General features: G+C 40.0%; 1 protein-coding gene and 1 pseudogene across 6 annotated transcripts in view; one reads left to right on the top strand and one right to left on the bottom strand.

Annotated features, from left to right (window-relative positions):
* CPED1 (cadherin like and PC-esterase domain containing 1) overlaps nucleotides 1-19,842 on the top strand; it is a 163,352-nt gene that overhangs the window by 64,769 nt on the left and 78,741 nt on the right. For 5 of the 6 annotated variants that reach the window (XM_069802042.1, XM_069802043.1, XM_069802040.1 and 2 more), the window contains 9 exons: nucleotides 4,236-4,378; nucleotides 5,757-5,829; nucleotides 7,437-7,604; nucleotides 8,621-8,725; nucleotides 9,627-9,796; nucleotides 11,838-11,897; nucleotides 15,536-15,600; nucleotides 15,932-15,976; nucleotides 17,870-18,056. In XM_069802042.1, the coding sequence (XP_069658143.1) occupies nucleotides 4,236-4,378; nucleotides 5,757-5,829; nucleotides 7,437-7,604; nucleotides 8,621-8,725; nucleotides 9,627-9,796; nucleotides 11,838-11,897; nucleotides 15,536-15,600; nucleotides 15,932-15,976; nucleotides 17,870-18,056 (1,016 nt within the window). The remainder of the gene's footprint in view (nucleotides 1-4,235; nucleotides 4,379-5,756; nucleotides 5,830-7,436; nucleotides 7,605-8,620; nucleotides 8,726-9,626; nucleotides 9,797-11,837; nucleotides 11,898-15,535; nucleotides 15,601-15,931; nucleotides 15,977-17,869; nucleotides 18,057-19,842) is intronic. The other variant, XM_069802041.1, reaches the window with a different exon arrangement.
* On the bottom strand, nucleotides 13,396-14,235 carry LOC138689021 (uncharacterized; annotated as a pseudogene).

The raw sequence follows: 19,842 nt of genomic DNA, 5'->3' as shown, positions 1-19,842 counted from the left end.
TTCATTTTAAATTTTTTATTTCACGTGAACAGTTTAATTGACTGGTTTTGGCCTGAACAAGTGTATTGGGTTTGTGTGGCAAGGTTTTGGTAGGAGGGGGGTTACAGGGGTGGCTTCTGTAAGAAGCTGCTGGAAGCTTCTCCTGTGTCCGATAGAGCCCATACCAGCCGGCTCTAAGACAGACCTGCTGCCGGCCAAGGCCGAGCCAATCAGTGATAGTGGTAACACCTCTGTGATAACATTTTTAAGAAGGGAAAAAAAGTTGGGACAGATGGAAAACAGCAGCTGGAGAGAGGAGTGAGAACATGTAAGAGAAACAACCCTGCAGACACCAAGGTCAGCGCAGAAGGAGGGGGAGGAGATGCTCCAGGCACCGGAGCAGAGATTCCCCTGCAGCCTGTGAAGACGACCATGGTGAGGCAGGCTGTCCCCCTGCAGCCCAGGGAGGTCCACGGTGGAGCAGATATCCACCTGCAGCCCGGGGAAGACCCCACGCCGGAGCAGGTGGGTTCCCAAAGGAGGCTGTGACCCCATGGGAAGCCCGCGCTGGACCAGGCTCCTGGCAGGACCTGCAGATCTGTGGAGAGAGGAGCCCATTGAGCAGGTTTTCTGGCAGGACTTGTGACCCCGTAGGGGACCCACGCCGGAGCAGTCTGTACCTGAAGGACTGCACACCGTGGAAAGGACCCATGCTGGAGCAGTTCATGAGGAACTGCAGCCCGTGGGAAGGACCCACGTTGGAGAAGTTCATGGAGGACTGTCTCCCGTGGGTGGGACCCCACGCTGGAGCAGGGGGAGAGTGTGATGAGTCAGGCCCCTGAGGAGGATGAAGCGGCAGAAAATAAAGTGTGATGAACTGACCGTAAACCCCATTCCTCGTCCCCCTGTGCCGCTGGGGGGGTTGGTAGAGAATCAGGGAGTGAAGTTGTGCCCGGGAAGAAGGGAGGGGTGGAGGGAAGGTGTTCTGAGATTTGGGTTTATTTCTCATTACCGTACTCTGGTTGATTTGTAATAAATTGAGTTAATTTTCCCCAAGCTGAGTCTGTTTTGCCCGTGATGGTAATTGGTGAGTGATCTCTCCTGTCCTTATCTCAACCCACAAGCCCTTTGTTATATTTTTCTCTCCCCTGTCCAGCTGAGGAGGGGGAGTGATAGAATGGCTTTGATGGGCACCTGGCATCTGGCCAGGGTAAACCCACCACAGCAAGGAACTGAAATGGGACAATTTCACTCAGAGATAAATCTAAATCAGAATGGATTTGAAAAATATGCAGCTTCTTGTTCTTAATCTTTGTACTACTCTGTGGGAGAAACACAGCTTTGGTGATCTTAGACTTTGGGAAACACAAACTCCCTCTCAGCCTTTTGTGGCAATGAAATAGAGTGTGATCTGAGTATTTGCATAATCTCTTTCTAAATAATAGTTCTGGGGCTCTTTTGCCCTAGAGACTCATGGAATTGCAGGACACATGGAAAACTTTCTACAGCATAAAAATAGTGTGATGAATTCAAGATTTCAACATCATGCGAATATCCAAAGGGCAGAGTTGAGGCTATATGTGCAACCTTTACTTTGCAATTTCCTGTCAGTCAGAGGTTTAATTTTATCATTTTAGTCATAGATACTGTTGTCATTTTTTTTCTTACTGGCATTTCAAATAGGTTTATCAGAAAGAGGAGAAAAAGTCCCAGGCACAGCAAACCTTCAGCCCTGAAGGGTCTGATCTGTGCATGGGGGATATTTCTCTTAGTAAAGCTTGGGAAGGGAACAACTTACTAGAATAAAACCAGAGGTGATAAGAACAGAAAGACAGGCAGACCAACTTCCTGCCCACCAGTTATTTACCAACACAAGAGAATGGAGTTACTGGGACTGAAGAGAGCAAAAAGCAAAGGAGGATCAGTGTTAGCTGCATACTCAAGTATTTCCCATGGCTGGCTGTAGGCAACGATACAGTATTTTTTGAAAAGGAAAGTGCTTATTACATTTAACTGCAATATGCTGCCTGAAGAAATTGAAAGACATTCATCCATGCCAATGCAGACCAGCATACTTGGCAAGGGGAGGTTCCAACACTGTCTAGAAAATTCTGTGGACTAGAGTGCACAGAGTATGTTGTAAGATCTGGTGTCAGCACAGTGAATATTTCATAACACATCACCAGTAACTAGCGGAGTACCCCAGGGATCCCTACTGGGTCCATTACTCTTCAACATCTTTGTTAAATGTCTGGATGATGGGACAGAGTGTACCCTCTAATGATACAAAACTAGGAGGAGTGGATGATACAGCAGAGGGTTGTGCTGCCATCCAGAGGGACCTCCACAGGCTGGAGAAATGGGCTGACAGGAATCTCATGAAGTTCCACAAGAGGAAGTGCAAAGTCCTGTACCTGGGAAGGAACAACCCCAGGCACCAGTACATGCTGGAGGCCAAGCAACTGGAAAGCAGCTTTGCAGAAAAGGACCTAGGAGTCCTGGTGCACACCAGGCTGACCATCAGCCAGCAGTCTGCCCTTGTGGCACACCTGGAGTACTGTGTCCATCCAGTTCTGGACTCTCCAGTGCAAGGTGTATGTGGAGAGAGTCCAGCGGAGGGCCACTAAGATGGTTAAGGGACTGGAGCATTTCTTATATGAGGACAGGCTGAGTGAGCTGGGACTGTTTAGCCTGGAGAGGCTTCTCAGGAGCTCAGGGGGATCTCATCAATGTGTATGAATACCTGAAGAGAGGCTGTAAAAAAGACAAAGCCAGGCTCTTTTCAGTGGTGACAGGACAAGAGGCCATGGGTACAAACTGGAACACAACAGGTTCCTTCTGAACATCAGAAAACACTTTTTTACTTTGAGGGTGACTGGGCACTGGCAAAAGTTGCCCAGAGAGTTTGTGGAGTCTTTATCCTTGGAGGTATTCAAAAGCTGCCTGGACACAGTCCTGGGCAATGGGCTGTAGATGACCCTGCTTGTGCAGGGAGTTTGGACCAGATGACCTCCAGAGGTCCCTTCCAACCTCAACCATTCTGTGGTTCTGTGATTCTGTGATCATGCTTAAGAGCCAAAATATCCCATTAAACCTTGTTATGGGCTTCTGCTAAAGGCAAGGCTTGGTTAACCCATCTGCTGTGGATACTTGTTCATGACTGTAGTAGTCAAAGGCAGCTAGAGAGATGCCAACCACATCAGTCCCTAGTGGGGTTGTCCACAGAAGCCTGCATGCTTCCATCATGTTACCCCGGTGGGACATGTATAAGTGGGTGATAATAGAAAAGATATAATGGCATTTCTAAGACAATGTAGTAGAGAAATTCCTGGAAATAATCAGAAATTTTTCTTTTCTGAATATCAATACAAAACATGTTCTATGTGTACTTTATGTGCTTTATCTCTAAAGATAGTATGTTTTTACTATATAAATATATCTCTTTGGTAATATAGTACTACTAAATTATCTAATAGTTTTACATTAATCGGGTTCTGTGCCATGTGATAACTCTAATGGGAATATGGTTCAAAAGCAGCCCCTTTCTTAGCACAAAGGACTCTAATGCAGCAAAACCTGCCTGTGTTCCACTCTTCACTGAGGCTCTGTGTTGCTTCAGCTGTTTCCCTGAATCTCTATCTGAAGTGATGAGATGGGTGAATTCACATGAGTGATGAAAGCAGCTGAGGACAGCGTTGTGCAGGCCAGTGAGTATGCCACTGGGAGGATCCACAAATCTAAAAACCTCAGGATATGCAAGAGTTTAGTCAAAACACAGGCTGTGGAGGCTGGTAATTTTTTCAACATCTTCTATATTCTATTTAAAGCTTGTTAACCTGGGGTAAGGATTTATAGTCAAGGTCAAGTGGGATAGCCCTTGGCACGGTATGTCAACAAGAGAAAAGGCTTTTACTTTGAGTGTGCTATTACCTACTGCTGAAGAAATAAGTGTTTGTGGTTTCCATTGCCTAGAACCAGTTGATGGCAAAAGGTTTTATCAAAGTAAGCTTAGACTGTGAGCAATATTTTTTAAAACCATTAATACAGAATTTGCTTCTGATATACTTGTTTGTAAACAGAAAGTCATTCTGTACTAATATGCTGTGTGAAGCTTTTCATGCCACTTTACTGTGCAAATGAATCAGAACTTAAGTTGGCATTCTAAGGCATTTTTTACTTCTACCAGCCTTTTAATTTATGATCTTAAGCACTGATTTACTGTAAATGTTCAAAAATATATGTAATCTCTTTCACAGCTGCAAAGGTTTTTTGAGATATTCTTTAAAAGCAGTTCTCCCCAGCAAGCCTTCAACAACATGAAGGAAGCTATAAGCAAACTTCTGCTTATAACTGAGGTCTTCAGTGAATCATCTGCCTCAGGACCAAATTCTTTCAATCAGTAAGTGACTTGCAGTGGTCATTGCTATGCTATTGTCAAGATAGCTCCTTAGAACAGAATAAAAATTGTAGAGGATACACAACTCCTAAACTAAAAAAATCCCCTCTATTTCATACTTCCTTATAAAGTGAGGACATGCTGCATTTACAGAGTAAGACTCTTCAATATCCGCAGTGTTTCTGGTTTGTGAAGAGGTTATGATGAATACTTAGGACCAGATGCTGTGTCCTGATGGAGTGTTTCAGGCAGCACAAGTGAACAGAAATCACTCACAACTGGGCTAGTCCTAACATATATAAAGCTGTATTTCCCTTCAGTGAGCCTTCTGTCATATGTCAAATATTTAATGTTAGAGTAGCCCAGATGGTTCAGAGCTGGCAGTGGCAGGCAATCTGAACAAGAGGCACTGTAGAATACTTTATGAAATATACCTTATGGAATATACCTAGGCAGCAACAGTCACATTTCTGTGGGTGTTAAATCATTGTAATCACTTCTATTAGAGTGTTACAGTTCTTACACATAAATCAACCTTTATTATGTAATATTTTTATTAATTAAAATTAATATTTGTTCTATATATGTTATGTCACATCCCTGACATTTTTATGACAAATACTAAATAAGTTACTATTTATTACTTTTATATGTTTTATAAAGCTATGTGAGAACCCAGGTGTTTTAGTAGCAGTAATATAAAGCTCATTATTTGACTTATACAAGTTGGGAATAAAACTTACATTGTGAGTGGAGAGGGTAGTGAGGAGGGGAGGAGTGTAATGGGATAGAGCTATTTTGACAGTGATCCAAACGCTAACAATTTTTTACCAATGGGATGGATATCTCTTGTTTACATAACCCAAGACTTGCTTAGAGCTCCTGGCCCATGCCTTGAAACATCCCATAGCTGCAGCATAATTCTTTGGCTTCAGTAGTTTTGCCATCTATTGCCCTCCAAATGTCTTCAAAGCTTTTGCAGGACCTCATTCTCATAAAAAGGCATTTCCTCCTCCATTCACCTCCCTCACTGGTTTAAAAGTCAACCATATAAATACACTTAAATACAGCACTGTTTTCATCAGCTCACAATCTGACTCCACCTATGTTTAATGCTGCTGGCTCTTAGAGATTTTATTTAGTCTATATTGCATGCTGACTCTTGACTTGTGTGTGTATGTTCTTCTGTGTTCTCTGGACCTGTGTGTAGGTCATTGTAGCATATATAGGGACATGGTTTAGTGGTGGACTTGACAGTGTTAGGTTTACGGTTGGACTCAATGATCTTAAAGCTCTTTTCCAACCTAAATGATTTTATGACTCTGTATTTCACAACAGTACCTAACCTCACTGAATTGATTCCTGTTATATTGTATTTCAGATGCAGCCAATGTTTTCAAATGCTAACCTTTGACATTGGATTCGGCACCTCCATATACCCAGTAGTTCTTGAGGTGAGAAAATTACACAAATTACTGCTTGACCCAAAAAACTTATACCAAAAAGAACACAGCAAGTAACCCTCTTTGATAGGTACCCTCAGATCTCTGAGAAATGTACAAATACGTTAATATTAATTTTGCCTGGAAGTGAAGAGTTGCTGTGGGAGAAACCAGTTTTTAAGGGACAGAGTTCCTGTGATAAAATTCACCACACCATTGAAGTGTGCAAACCTTTCCGTTTTAGCACTAAAGGACTATCAACCCAACTGAATATCAGTGAAACAAAATCCATAGGAAGCATTGTGTGAAAGCAGAGGTAGGTATTTACTGTGCCAGCACGAAGATGAAGGGAAGAAGTTAAAATACCACAATCAGCTTTTAATACAAACTAAATTTCTCCATGAATTGTATCGTACTTCTTCAGTCCATGACCTGCTTTGATCTCTACTGTGCTGCCTTCTTCCTTAATGGTTCTCAAGGACCGCAAAACCAGAGAAATGTGACCTGTGGCATAAACTCCCTGTGCCAATGTTGTACCACTCCTGCCTCAGAACAGCCTGGCCAGAAACAAAAATTGTACTGCTTTCCAGCTGCTTCTCATTACCTCAGTATATACACACGAATATGTATATACCTAGGTATATACAATCTTTGTCCATATTTATGACACACAAAAGGCAAAAAGAGTTAGTAAATATATCCTGGGAAATTACAGAACACTTTTAAAATTCATCCTCAGTTAAAATCTGTTCATTTCTAGTAACAACAGGGCAGTTAATCTCTCCGTCCTTCACAAAAAAAAGATCCTTGAAACACAAAGGAAAAATGGACATATGAAGGAAAGTTTGTACAATTTAAAAAATCCATGAAGACGATATCCTCATTAGTCTGACAAGACTTGTTTAGCTGGTATAAGAAATGTGGCTTGTCCTAACAATTTAATAACTGTATACCAAGCTGTAAAAAATTCTCCCAGGAGTTGCTTAAAAAACTTACCATAAAGCATAATGTTTACCTGCCTGTATAGAAGTCTCGTCCGTCAACCATAATCCATGCAAATCAGTGGGGTTTAATAGTTTCTTATGAAAATACAAATTACTCTAAAAAATAACGTTTGATAATTACTATGACATTTGACTTCTAATAGCATCCCTTGGAAACCGTAGTATGCACAAACCCCATGCAGCTTGAAGTTATATTTGTGTTTATGCTAAAATACTAATTTATTCATATTTTATAAACATGAGTTTATGCATTGTGTTTATATGTTGTAAAACTTACACTTTCATCTGTAGTAAATCCTAAATACCTGAGTTTTGCAAGAGTTATGTTAACATAGAAGCTGACATTTTACTTTTTTAATCAAATTTCACATCAAACACATGGAAAAAAAGCTCACATGAGAATGCAACATTGTGCTCTATCCACTGGAGGTCAGCAAACATTGTGGTGTGTAGTTCTAACAGAAAATGTGGTACAGCATTTGTTATATTATAATCCTGTTTATTTTATTAGTGTTGTTATTATTTTTTTATAAATAGTTCCAGTTTGATATATGTGGTTATAAGAAGACTGAACTTGATATTCAAATTATAAATTCTTATATTGTTTTCCAACAGGTGCATGAAAACTTTGATTTTCAAGATGAGGATGAAGCAAACATTCAGGACCAAACTTTCAAAGAATTTCTTCTTGAAGATACTTTTAAATTTCTCTTATCTAATGTGTCCTCAACATCCAGTTTCATAGAAGCTTTACAAAAAATATATGGATCAGCTGTGAACAAGGTAGTTCATTCTACCTTTTTCTTATTATTAACTATCTGAAAATATTTCATTCTAAATTGTATGCCTTTCTGAAATTTTAGGTGCCAAATTATAGAATGAAGGATTTATTTAATCAAAACTATCTGTTACTGACTTCTAGGGAATAAAACTGTAATTATATTAAACAATCGAATTTTCTTTTATAAAAATTCCACTCTCAAATTATGTCATTTCCCAAAGTACAGGACTTTAAAGATATATTTAAAACTTTAACAGTTAAAATAATTTCCCTACCATTTTTTAAATGGTCTTTTTTAATATACAGGTTTGTGTGTTTTCATAAACCTAGAATTGATTAACTCAGATAAGTAGATTCATGAGGATCAGAATTAAATTTTGTTTCCTACAACTTTGTGTCTTATTCTGAATGCAGGATCCAATTAAATTTTTTTGCATTTATAGGATCTGTATAAAGTTTGCATCACTAGTAAAAACTATTTCTGACAAGCTGGGATCTCCTTTAGCAGTATTTCTCTCAGTTTGGGCACTTTTAAGGGTGCATTTCTGAGGACCCCCCCTGCTTACAAGGCTTACAGGGACTAAATTATCCATGTGACTTCTGCCCCTCAGATAGGTGTGACTAAAACAGGGTCACGGGTTCTAAATTTATGACAGGCTAAAGTAGGAAGCTGCAGACATACGCACACGTATGATACGATTACCTAAGTCTGTGTTCTGTAGGAGACCAGACCACATTTCAAACTGTCCACTTCACTGTCTATATTTCATGCAGTCTCTTCCCATGGTAGTTTATATGGGTACTTTTCTACACAAAGCTAATGCACAGTCTAGTTTATTCTAGACTGAGAAACGGGAAGAGCTATCAAGGAGCTGGCTTGACATGACTTTGGATGAGGTTAGGGCAAGTTGAGAGCTGCTGTGACTTGTTCCTTTGATCACCAAAGGGATGGGGGTCTAATGAAAGCACCCTGCTTTCCATGTGATTTCACCAGACTATGCTGCCCTTTCCTTCATAGGATGGAACTTACCACAGAGAAGATGAGCAATGTTTGTCTTTAGAAGAGATAAATTCAGTGATTACTTTCGTAAAGGAGCTGAAGAGTCTTGGACAATTTGAGCTGGTAAAATAAACAGGGTTTTGTTGCATTGGATATATATTTTATGTAAACCTCTTAACATTTCTCCTTCATTACCATTCTTTGCTGTCTCTGGCACATGTATTAGGCTGGATGGACAGGGAAGCAGGAAGGTAGAGGTTAGGCTGATTTATTTTGGAGGATTTGGGGAATTTAAATTAAAAAACTTAAGAAAATAAAAGAGAGAATTTGAGTTGAGGATTCATTGAAAAGAACAGTTAAAGCAGAAACAGAGACCAGAAAACAGAGTGAAAGGAAAAGGAGGAAAATTATTTAAATGACTGAGTTGGTAAGAAAATAGAATCATAGTGAAGCAAAGCAGGTTTTAATGGAAGAACTGGAGACAGTACAACACTGAGATCATGACCAGAGAATAGATATAGATGAAAAAGTGGCAAAAAAAGCAGGTGGAATATGTAATATGTCTTCTTCACACTTAAACTGAGTCCATTCTTGGAGAAGAATAGAGGTGGAGAAATAACAGTGTCTGTGAATAGGCATGGCAGTTAATGAGGGAAATTATGAGTATTGGGGAAATAAAAGATCTGCAACTGGATCTGTTGTTCAGAGTCTGCATGATATCAGGATTTCTTCTAGACCTTCTGGATGAGTATCAGGATGGGAGACTGATGCGCCTTTCTGAAGAGGTATTGAGTTGAATAGATCTGGAAGTCAAATCAGAGGCAAAGGAGTTAGACTTCCATGTCAGTACTAGTAATCCTGATTTGCAAGGCTGGGCAAGACAGTGACTTTCTACACATGTGGGAAAGAGCATTAATATATATCCATCCATGTGCTATATACACTGTCTTCTAAGTATTTCTCACTTCTTTGCATTTTACAAATATTCTAATGTGTAGTCTCTAATCAATGTCTCTCTTTTCAGCTTTTCCCTTCTGCTGCACCCAAGATTCAAACTTTACTGCGTGACCTTTATCACATGGTAGACCCAATGAGGCGACTTGGTTCAGTCCTGACTGTGCATTTGTTGCTTTCCAGTTTACTTGAACAATTCCAGTTCATGACTGAAGAGGCACATACAAATCTTTCAGAATGGTAAGATACTTATTATAAGATATGTTGAGGGTAGTTTCTCAAGTTATATTAATTGCAGTAACTCCGGTGAGCATCATAAAACTTAATCCTTCAGTAGATGTAGGTGGACTCAAAACACTTGAGATGAAGGTCTATCATCCCATCATGGAGCATTGTCAGCCATTCTGCCATTAGAGATGTAGCTAGGTTTCTACATAGGACAGTTTTGTCCCTTTGCTTCTCTTTCTAATATGGAGGACTTTGGGTTAAAAAATTAATTGGAGCTACAGTAAATTTTTTTCTAAGAAATATGAAGTAAATTAGATATGTTGTTTCTGAACAACTGTAAACTCAAAATTAGGAGTGCTTACCAGGGTTAAGGATGTCTTTTAATTTGTTCACCAATTAAAAGCAAAACTGTAAAGAAAATATAAAATTTCAGGTGAAGATTTTTCCAAAAGCGACTGATAGTTTTGAGTGGCTCTAGATTTTCTGTCCAACAAGAGACAGGTCAAAGAGCATAATACTCTGAGAACCTCATTTTAACTCTTTTTGAAAAGCTGGAAGAATGTGGTCATGACAAGGTTAGATCCACTGAGCTTCTGGCAAGAAATTTTCACTTTCGTAAGGAGGGAGGGAGGAAGGAAGGAAAGAAAGAGGGAGAGAGGGAGAAAGGGAGGAAAAAAAAGAGAGAGTAAGGAATGAATGGAGGGAAGGATAAAAGTTGTGGTATGCTATATGTTTAGTATAAGATTTGTAAAAATGTGTTTTCTGTGCTCATTCTCTCTTGGCTAATGACATTTCATATACATGTATGCCATACTTCTTTACTAACTACAGGCATATATGATTTTGCAAACAAGGGCTTGGGAACAGAGGCACATTAGACAATGTGTGTTCTCCATTCCACTGAGTCTCAAGTTAATGTGCGAATGACATGATTTTGTACATGTTACTTGGAGAATGCCATAGTGACTATATAAGGGGTGTGTAAGATTTCTTAAGTTTTAATTTTGTTCCTCATTGAATTGGGTGTGGCTTTCAGCAAGTCAATAGTCAACTGTAACTTTGGTTGCTTATCTATAAAGTGGAGCTTATGCTTTACCACCGTGCTAGGTAACTGTTTATTAGTTTGAAAATACACAGTTCCATGAATGTGCTAAGTATTATTGTTGTTACTGCCGGCCACTCCATGAAGAGTAACTGAAAGATGCAGCTGCTTGCATTCATGTATAAGCCCTTGCCCTTTTGCCAAAATATTTAGGTTTGCATATCAAAGCATACCAACCTTTAGCAGCTTTCTGTTCTAATCTAAGCTGTGCCACTCACTCACTTTGAGCAAGCCCCTTGGCCTCTTTTCTTTCTTCAAGCTGAACATTATTGTATGTGTATAAATACGTAGAAGTACCATGACCTTTCTCCAGGGCATAGGCCAGTCTGCTTCTTTGCACTGTGTTTTTCTGCAATGGCTAAGCTAATAATGCCATTCTTTTCATTCACTGTATAAAAAAACATGTGTTTTGACATTGCTAAATCGCAATCTTCCACTCCTATAGCTAAATGCATGTGATGGTGATGCATGTGTCAGATATGCATGTAATTATACTTAATTGCAAGGAAGAAAGAGCTTAGTAGAGCTTACTCCCCAAATAACTCAGGTATGCATTCTCTTTGAGCTTTGATTAATCTTTTTTGAGATTCCCAGCTTTGATGAGTTTGTATATCAGAACACTTCCCCTGAATTTCTTCAGCTAAGGCCACGTTGTTCAGTTGATTTATTTAACAGTTCTTATTTCTCTGACTATGCAAACTTGGTATTTCCATTTACAAAATCCAGTGATTTGCATAGCTGACTGTCCAACAAGGCAATAATACTTATGGGAAAAATAATGACTTCTGACTTAGGTCTACTGCAGTTACTCTGTTCACTGATCATGAATTCATAGGATGGAGACAGGATTTAAAGAAGTTTCCTCATCTACTTTTCTTAACCCATTTCATCTACATGACTAGTATTAAAACTTTAAATGGTATTAGTGAACTCTATGAATTCCTTCCACAGGAGAAGCAAGAAGAACTCTAGAAACTCTTCTCAAACTATAATGAAATCGTTACAGCCTAGGTGAGAATGACCATCTCAGATGTATTGGTATAACATATGACAAAGTTCTTTGAAAGTGATGGAGTGGTGCTACCTAATATGTGCACTGAAATAAATTTTATGCTTGTTTGTGCACTGTTTTTCAACTCTAAGCAGTTTCAACTTGTGATATGACTAAGATGTACAACATTACTGTCTTTTAGTATAGGGGCTATGAACTATCATGGCAAGTATGTTTGGCTGTATCAGACAGCAGGGTAGTATGGGAGAATCAGGTTAGTAAGAAAAGCTAATCCTTCTGTATTTGCATAAGACAAAAGCCTAAGCAGGTCAATAAAGTTGCAAATGCTTTTATGAAATCAACTGATATATTTGGGAAAGTGTTACTAGGTTCCCATATGCAAGCTCTTTTTTAGGTCAAAATAGAAGCAGCAGCCCTCAAACTGAATTTGTGTTGAAAATAATTTTTTGGAGTTTAACTTGGTCATGTTCATCACCTGGGCAGTTTGAGAAACAAACATGTTTCGGATTATAGGGCAGAAGAAGACAACAGCAAGGATGCCTGGATAAGATCACTGATCTGCAATGGGAGGAATGAGAGACAGAGGGAAGGAGGAAAGGAGAGAGGCAGTTGGGATTAAGTGCCGGGAAATCAATCCCACTCTTGAGTCTGCAATTCTCTGTTTCTCTTTTGAAGATCAGCACAAGATGCTTTCATTGGTGAACCAAATGCCCTCATAGAAACTCTGTGACTGAAGCCAAGCAAACACTACAAAACAGAGAGCTCACGCTGCTGGTTCATCAAACAGAAAAGAATTGCTAGGGATCATGTCTCACAAAATTACCTCCAGTGTCTCCTCATTTTCAAGAAAGACCTACAAAACATAATCTAAAGAAATAAAATTCATCTCTACTGAATACTAAAATATGGTCACAATTTTTACTTTATAACCCATTAAAAATTGCACCATCCACAACTAACACATTCACTGGAGGCCCCAGAAGTGACTAGATCTTTTCCTTTTTATATTTTAATCTTATGAAAGGTATTATTATTTCTACACATCCTTCATTGCTTATATCTCTGATTGCTTAGACCATCAGACCTACATTAGTATTGCTGCTGTCAATCCTTTAGTTTTCTCGTTTGCTGAATCAGAGAGGTTCCTAAAGCACAGGTTCACTGTCAATAGTTTGTGATGTACACAGCAGGGATCTTTCAGAAGGTACATTCACAAGCATGCACTCACCTAGGGTACCTGACATACTTTCATTAGTTTCATTAGAACTAATTGCAAACTGTGTAGACAAGGCACACATCTGTGCTTGATACCTTCTCCAAGATACTAAGTAAATAAGAGGCCACTCATACAGATGAAGGTCCCTTCTTGAGTAACAGCGTGTGAAGGAAAGGACTCTGCAGAGTCCAGGATCTCAGCCGCTCCCTGCCTGAAGAAGAGCTTCATAACTGCATCATTCCTCAGTTTGCTGACTGCAAGGAGCTTGGACAAAGGAAAACTTAATGGTGCTGATGATTAAAAAGCCCAGTCTTCAGCAGAGATAAATCATAGAAACATTTAGGTTGGAAAGGACCTTTAAGGTCATCGAGTCCAACCGTTAACCTAACATTGCCAAGTCCACCACTAAACCATGTGCATAAGTGCCACATCTACATGTCTTTTAAATACCTCCAGGGATGGTGACTCAACCACTTCCCTGGGCATCCTGTTCCACTGCTTGACAACCCTTTTGGTGAAGAAATTTTTCCTAATATCCAATCTAAACATCCCCTGGCACAACTTGAGGCCATTTCCTCTTGTCCTATCACTTCATACTTGGGAGAAGAGACTGGCACCCACCTCACTACAGCCTCCTTTCAGGTAGTTGTAGAGAGCGATAAGGTCTCCCCTCAGCCTCCTTTTCTCCAGGCTAAACAGCCCCAGTTCCCTCAGACACTCCTCATAAGACTTGTGCTCTAGACTCTTCACCAGCTTTGTTGCCCTTCTCTGGACACACTCCAGCACCTCCATGTCTTTCCTGTAGTGCGGGGCCCAAAACTGAACACAGTATTTGAGATGCAGTCTCACCAGTGCCGAGTACAGGGGGACAATCCCTTCCCTTGTCCTGCTGGCCACACTGTAATCTGATTATCTTTCTGTAATATCATTACTAAATGTTACATTTTGATACCCTGCTGTAATTAGAGTTATTATATGTCTCATAATGTTGTCTGATGATAATTACAATCACTTTACATTGACATGTACAGGTCATGCCCTTCCTTTGGGAGCTGGCGCCTTGCAATGGTTGTGGCTGCCACACTCCTGAGGTGTCCTCTGGTTAAACCGAAGTCTGGCATTTTGCAGAGTTAAGACATCCTGTTTTCACCTTACAATAGGGTTTGGGTCTGGGCAATCAAAAAGGAACAGCGGAGAGAAAAAAAGTATTTGACAGGTGTTAGCCATTACCTCCTTGGCAAGCAGAAAGAGGGGTGCAAAATGACTTATAACTTGGAAAACAAACTCTAATAGTTTGTTAAGTACTTCCTTTGAAGTAAGTTATGAATGTGCATGAAATTAGGGTGGTGTCTAGACACTGAAATCTCAGAACTACATTTTCATGAACACGCAGAGACACACAGATCTGCCAGCTGCTTCTTTCCTTATCTCATTGAGATAACGCAGAAATCTCTGTTTTATTATTGGACAGTTTACCTTTCACTATGATTGACCTCAATATTGCTTTCAGCAGCTCCTGTTGAAACGTTAGTGATGGCTGATTGCACAGAACAATATTGCCACCTCCCTTCCTTGGCACAGACAGTGACTTTGTGTCTTTCAAAATCCAAACTGAATGGGCAGCAGTATCTGGGAAGAAGCTGCTTTATGATAATTTCTACAGAAAACACCGGGAGGAAAACACGTGAAAGATTCAAGAAACGCTAGCGGACCTCTGAAAATGTCTTATCAGCCAGAGGTCCAGTACGTGGATTGGAGAGATGCCTACTGCCTTTCTTCTACTATGCTCCCAAAATGCTATATGAAAGAAAAAAATCTGTGGAGTTATCAGTATGGGCACCACTAACATGTTAATGAATTGTTGCGATTGACTTGTCTTTTTTCACTGAGGATTTATATATATACTATGGATGTTGATCATGTGATTTATTTTAAATTAGCAAACAAATCAAAACACACAGATGTTCCACTGTATGAGTTCATGTTAACTTCGGTACAGATGTTCCCGTTGACACGGGCCTTCATTTATATTTAATTCTTTTTGAGCAAAGACTAACTTTAACCTCAAATATATACAAAAAAAGCATCATACAAACAGTTAAGATATATGGTTCAGGTAATTTTATTCTTAGCTATATCCACTCTTCCTTTTCCCAGCAATTCAACCATGTTTTGAAATTTATTTCTGGTTTCCTTTTTTCATGCCAAATGCTACCATTTTTTGTGGAATGCATGTTTTCTGTCACGTTCATTCAGGTAATATTGCTAATGCTGGGAACAAGAATCCAGAAGGTTCATCTTTCCATGGAGAGTATTAAAATACCATGTGCCCTGGGTTGCCATATGGAAATTTTTGAAAAATGTTCCATGGTTTCTGTTCCTTCCATTCACACAGAAATATGTCTGCTATTGAATTGACAGGAATTCTCAAGAAAATGCAAGTCCTAAGCAAAATGTTCCTTCTGGCTTCAGGAAGAATCATGAAGGTAAGGGGTCAGAGTAAGATCTTTTATATATGCTATGTTTTTCCTATTTGTACTACTTCTGATAACATGTATGATTTAGATTACATTGTTTTGCATTCCAGGGGGAAGGTCTTAGCTTACTACATATAAAAGACCAGTTTCTTCCTTATCCGTGTAAGTTGTTCTGCTGGGCCCATGAGCAGTGTTCACGAGCCTAAAGAAAAGGTCTCACACTGAAAAGAATAAAAAGACACTGTATTTTTTATAATGAACAATGAGAGTTTCTTCTCCTATAGGATTGCAAATCAGGCTTAGAGCAGAAAATTATTAATTGTTTCTGTTTATCTTTCAGCATTGCATTATTCCAGTAAGACTAAGGAAAGACAATGCAGTTATGGTAAGTCAAGGTCTTTCTAGACCACTAAGGAGGAAGAAGAGTGATTACTTGGACAAATTTCTTGGGTTTTTCTGCATAACCTTTCAGTGAATGGAGTGCCTGGGGGCTGTTATGTAAAAAAAAAAAAAAAGGATTTTTAAGTAGCAACAATGTTTATGAATCACTCAATAATTGGGCTATTATGTTAAATAAGCCTCAAGCACAAAGTTAAACATTGCTATGCATGCATATTAATATGAGTATTCCAGCACTCATTGATCCCTTGCAGCGCTTCAGTAGACTTTTGCCCCTTATTTCCAAGAACTTTAGCATACATTTGTTCTTGTGGAATAACCTTTAAACTTGTATGGAGTTTAATCAGCCTTGTACAAGGCCAGACTTCAGCTCAATGCTGGTGTTTTAAGTAGCTTCTTAAGAGATGAAGAGTTTTTCTAAGATATCTGCTTGTATGAATATTTAAAGTAAATTTAAAGATATGTAAAGGTTTAAAGTATATTTGGTTTTGGTGGGAGCAATGCTTTCTGCTGCCTTCCTCATTGACACATTATCTGAGGGGTCGCTTTATAAATGTGAAACAATTGCTCTGTGGTGGAAAGGCATTTCTACCCATTGAGCCTCATTTCACCTCTTACTGATCTCATGGTCCCTCCAGGAACTCCTCTGTGTCAGTCAGAGATCAGAAGTGATCCTGGCTTGGCTGACTGGCATCACTATTCCGATTGAGTGATATTTGATTTTGAAAATAGCTCAATTAATTTTATTTTGAATTATTCCTCATTTTTAAGCTAGTCGTGAGACAGTCTTTCTAGGTAAGGCATACAGGATCTGGAGAGCTGTTTATACTCATCTGTAGGATTTTTTTAAATACCTTCTGTGTGTCAACTTATAAGCCTCTACTCCCCTACAAATCTAGCCCAAATTCTGCTCTTCCACTGGAATAACTTCTTTATATTTTAATCCATGCAAGAGAGTGCTGAAATTGCCCTGGTTTGTTTCTCAAGGCAGATATTTTGAGGTAGAAAAGGCCCACATAGAACTGCTTGCATCCTTTATGACCCTTTTAAGCCATGTTTTAAGCCACAAGATTTTTCAGATATTATATTAAAAGAGTTTCCTGGCTGGAGTGTTTTCTGAAGTACCTAGTTTTAAACACATACGAGAGATTATATGTGGAAAGCAAGTTTTGAATATGTAATTATACTGTAAATCTAAGTCCAATAGGTTGGATTAAAATATTTGTCATAAGTGGGTTGCCAGCAAATAATTATTCTCATGAGTCATTTGGCAAACACTACAAAATAAAGGATACATTTGAGCAAATAGGATTTGGTTGCAGAGATTTCATACACAGGGAAGGAGCTGGAATTTGTTGATTTAGGAATTTTAATAAAACATTCTTCCAGCTGTACTGCAAATGACCCCATGGGTCTAGATATCTCCATGTGACTTGTTCTTATGAACAGTAAGAGTATGTCTAACTTATTTTGATTTTTATTGGCAATTACACATGTACATAAACCCTGTACACGGGCTGGTACCTAAGTAGGTTATGAATTTTGGCCTAACTCTTCTTTAAGTTTCAGTTAAGTAACTGGAGACAGGATCTCCCAGACCTAATCCTTGCATTTTCAAAGGCTTACTCAGACTTTGAATTTTGTGACTCTGACTAGAGTCATTGGGCACTGAATGATTAAAATCCCTTCAGGGTCTAAAAATGTCTCTCAAGTGCCAATACAAACTCCATTAAGACCTTGTAGCAGGATTATCAGTCTCAGAGTGACCAGGCATTAAAAATCTTGCCACTGTACATGTTATCAATCTGCCAGAAGTTGCATGTTAGTTAAAAATGTTCATACATTTCACAGTTTTTTCTTTGATGCCTTCTTGGAACAGATAAAGATACCCTATCTCATATCAGGCAGATCTTCACCAGTCCACAGCTGGACTTGAATCCTCAGTTTAACCCAAAGATCAAAGAATACTACGCAGAAGTCCCGTTCGACATGGTGACAGTGAAGATAGGAGCAGAACCGTCTAACTGTCAATGCCGAGTACACCTTGATGAGAAGAAAGGGCCAAGGTATGAGTGAAAAAATATGAGATAAAAACTACAAGTGTCCTTAACTTTGGAAATATGTCAGAATATTACAGAATTGTTTTATGTTTCCAAAAGCACAGAATGCCTATATATTAGTCACAGGAAAGACAGAGAGAGTTCCAACACTCAGAAATTTGTATTTATTTGTCAGCGTCCTGAAAGCAATGGTAATATGTTCTCAAGCCATAATTAACCCTAGCTTTACAGAGTGCACAGTTGCTAGCATCTCCCCCAGCTTCTCCAGTCACTGACAGCATCAAAGCTGGGTGGGAACAGAACATCGTTACACTGCACACAGTAGACAGCAAAGAATTTGAGCTTTCGTATCCAGGCCTTGATTCTGCACCGTGGCCTAAGCTAATGTCGCGCTGGGCTTGGTCCCTCAGCCAGCAGTCTGCTTACATGGGTCAGAGTAGAGCAGCTGCAAACAAACAAAGAAATAAATTCAAGTTTACTCATTCAGAATGATCCATATTAGTCAGAATTATGTTATAAGGGATTGTCATAAAATCATAGAATCACTTAGGTTGGAAAAGGCCCTTAAGATCATGGAGTCCAACCGTTAACCTAACACTGCCAAGCCCACCACTAAACCTCATCCCTAAGCACCACATCTACATGTCTTTTACATACCTCCAGGGATGGTGACTCCACCACTTCCCTGGGCATCCTGTTCCACTGCTTGACAACCCTTTTGGTGAAGAAATTTTTCCTAATATCCAATCTAAACATCCCCTGGCACAACTTGAGGCCATTTCCTCTTGTCCTATCACTTCATACTTGGGAGAAGAGACTGGCACCCACCTCACTACAGCCTCCTTTCAGGTAGTTGTAGAGAGCGATAAGGTCTCCCCTCAGCCTCCTTTTCTCCAGGCTAAACAGCCCCAGTTCCGTCAGACACTCCTCATAAGACTTGTGCTCTAGACTCTTCACCAGCTTTGTTGCCCTTCTCTGGACACACTCCAGCACCTCCATGTCTTTCCTGTAGTGCGGGGCCCAAAACTGAACACAGTATTTGAGGTGCAGTCTCACCAGTGCTGAGTACAGGGGGATGATCACTTCCCTGCTCCTGCTGGCCACACTATTGCTGATGCAGGCCAGGATGCCGTTGGCCTTCTTGGCCACCTGGGCACACTGCTGGCTCATATTCAGCCGGCTGTCAACCAACACCCCCAGGTCCTTTTCTGCCGGGCAGCTTTCCAGCCACTCTTCCCCAAGCCTGTAGCGTTGCATGGGGTTGTTGTGACCCAAGTTGCAGGACCCAGCGCTGAGCCTTGTTGAACCTCATACAGTTGGCCTCAGCCCATCAATCTAGCCTGTCCAGATCCCTCTGTAGAGCCTACCCTCCAGCAGATCAACATTCCTGCTTGATCCCCTCATCCAGATCATTGATAAAGAGCTTAAACAAAACTGACCCCAATACTGAGCCCTGGGGAACACCACTTGTGACTGGCTGCCAAATGGATTTAACTCCATTCACCAACACTCTTTGGGCCTGGCCATCCAGCCATTTTTTTACCCAGCAAAGCACATGCCCATCCAAGTCATAAGCAGCTAGTTTCTCCAGAAGAATGCTGTGGGAAATGGTGTCAAAGGCTTTACTAAAGCCTAGGTAGACAACATCTACAGCCTTTCCCTCATCCACTAAGTGGGTTGTCTTGTTATCAGCAAAAGTCCCAGCTTATCTGATCTTACAGAGAAGCATAAAGCTGGAGGATAAGGGAGAGAGCAAAGTCATCACTAAACATCAGGTTTGAGCATTGACCCA

Source organism: Haliaeetus albicilla, chromosome 14, assembly GCF_947461875.1.
Source record: "Haliaeetus albicilla chromosome 14, bHalAlb1.1, whole genome shotgun sequence".
NCBI lineage: Eukaryota > Metazoa > Chordata > Aves > Accipitriformes > Accipitridae > Haliaeetus > Haliaeetus albicilla.
This window is presented reverse-complemented; position numbering and strand designations above follow the sequence as displayed.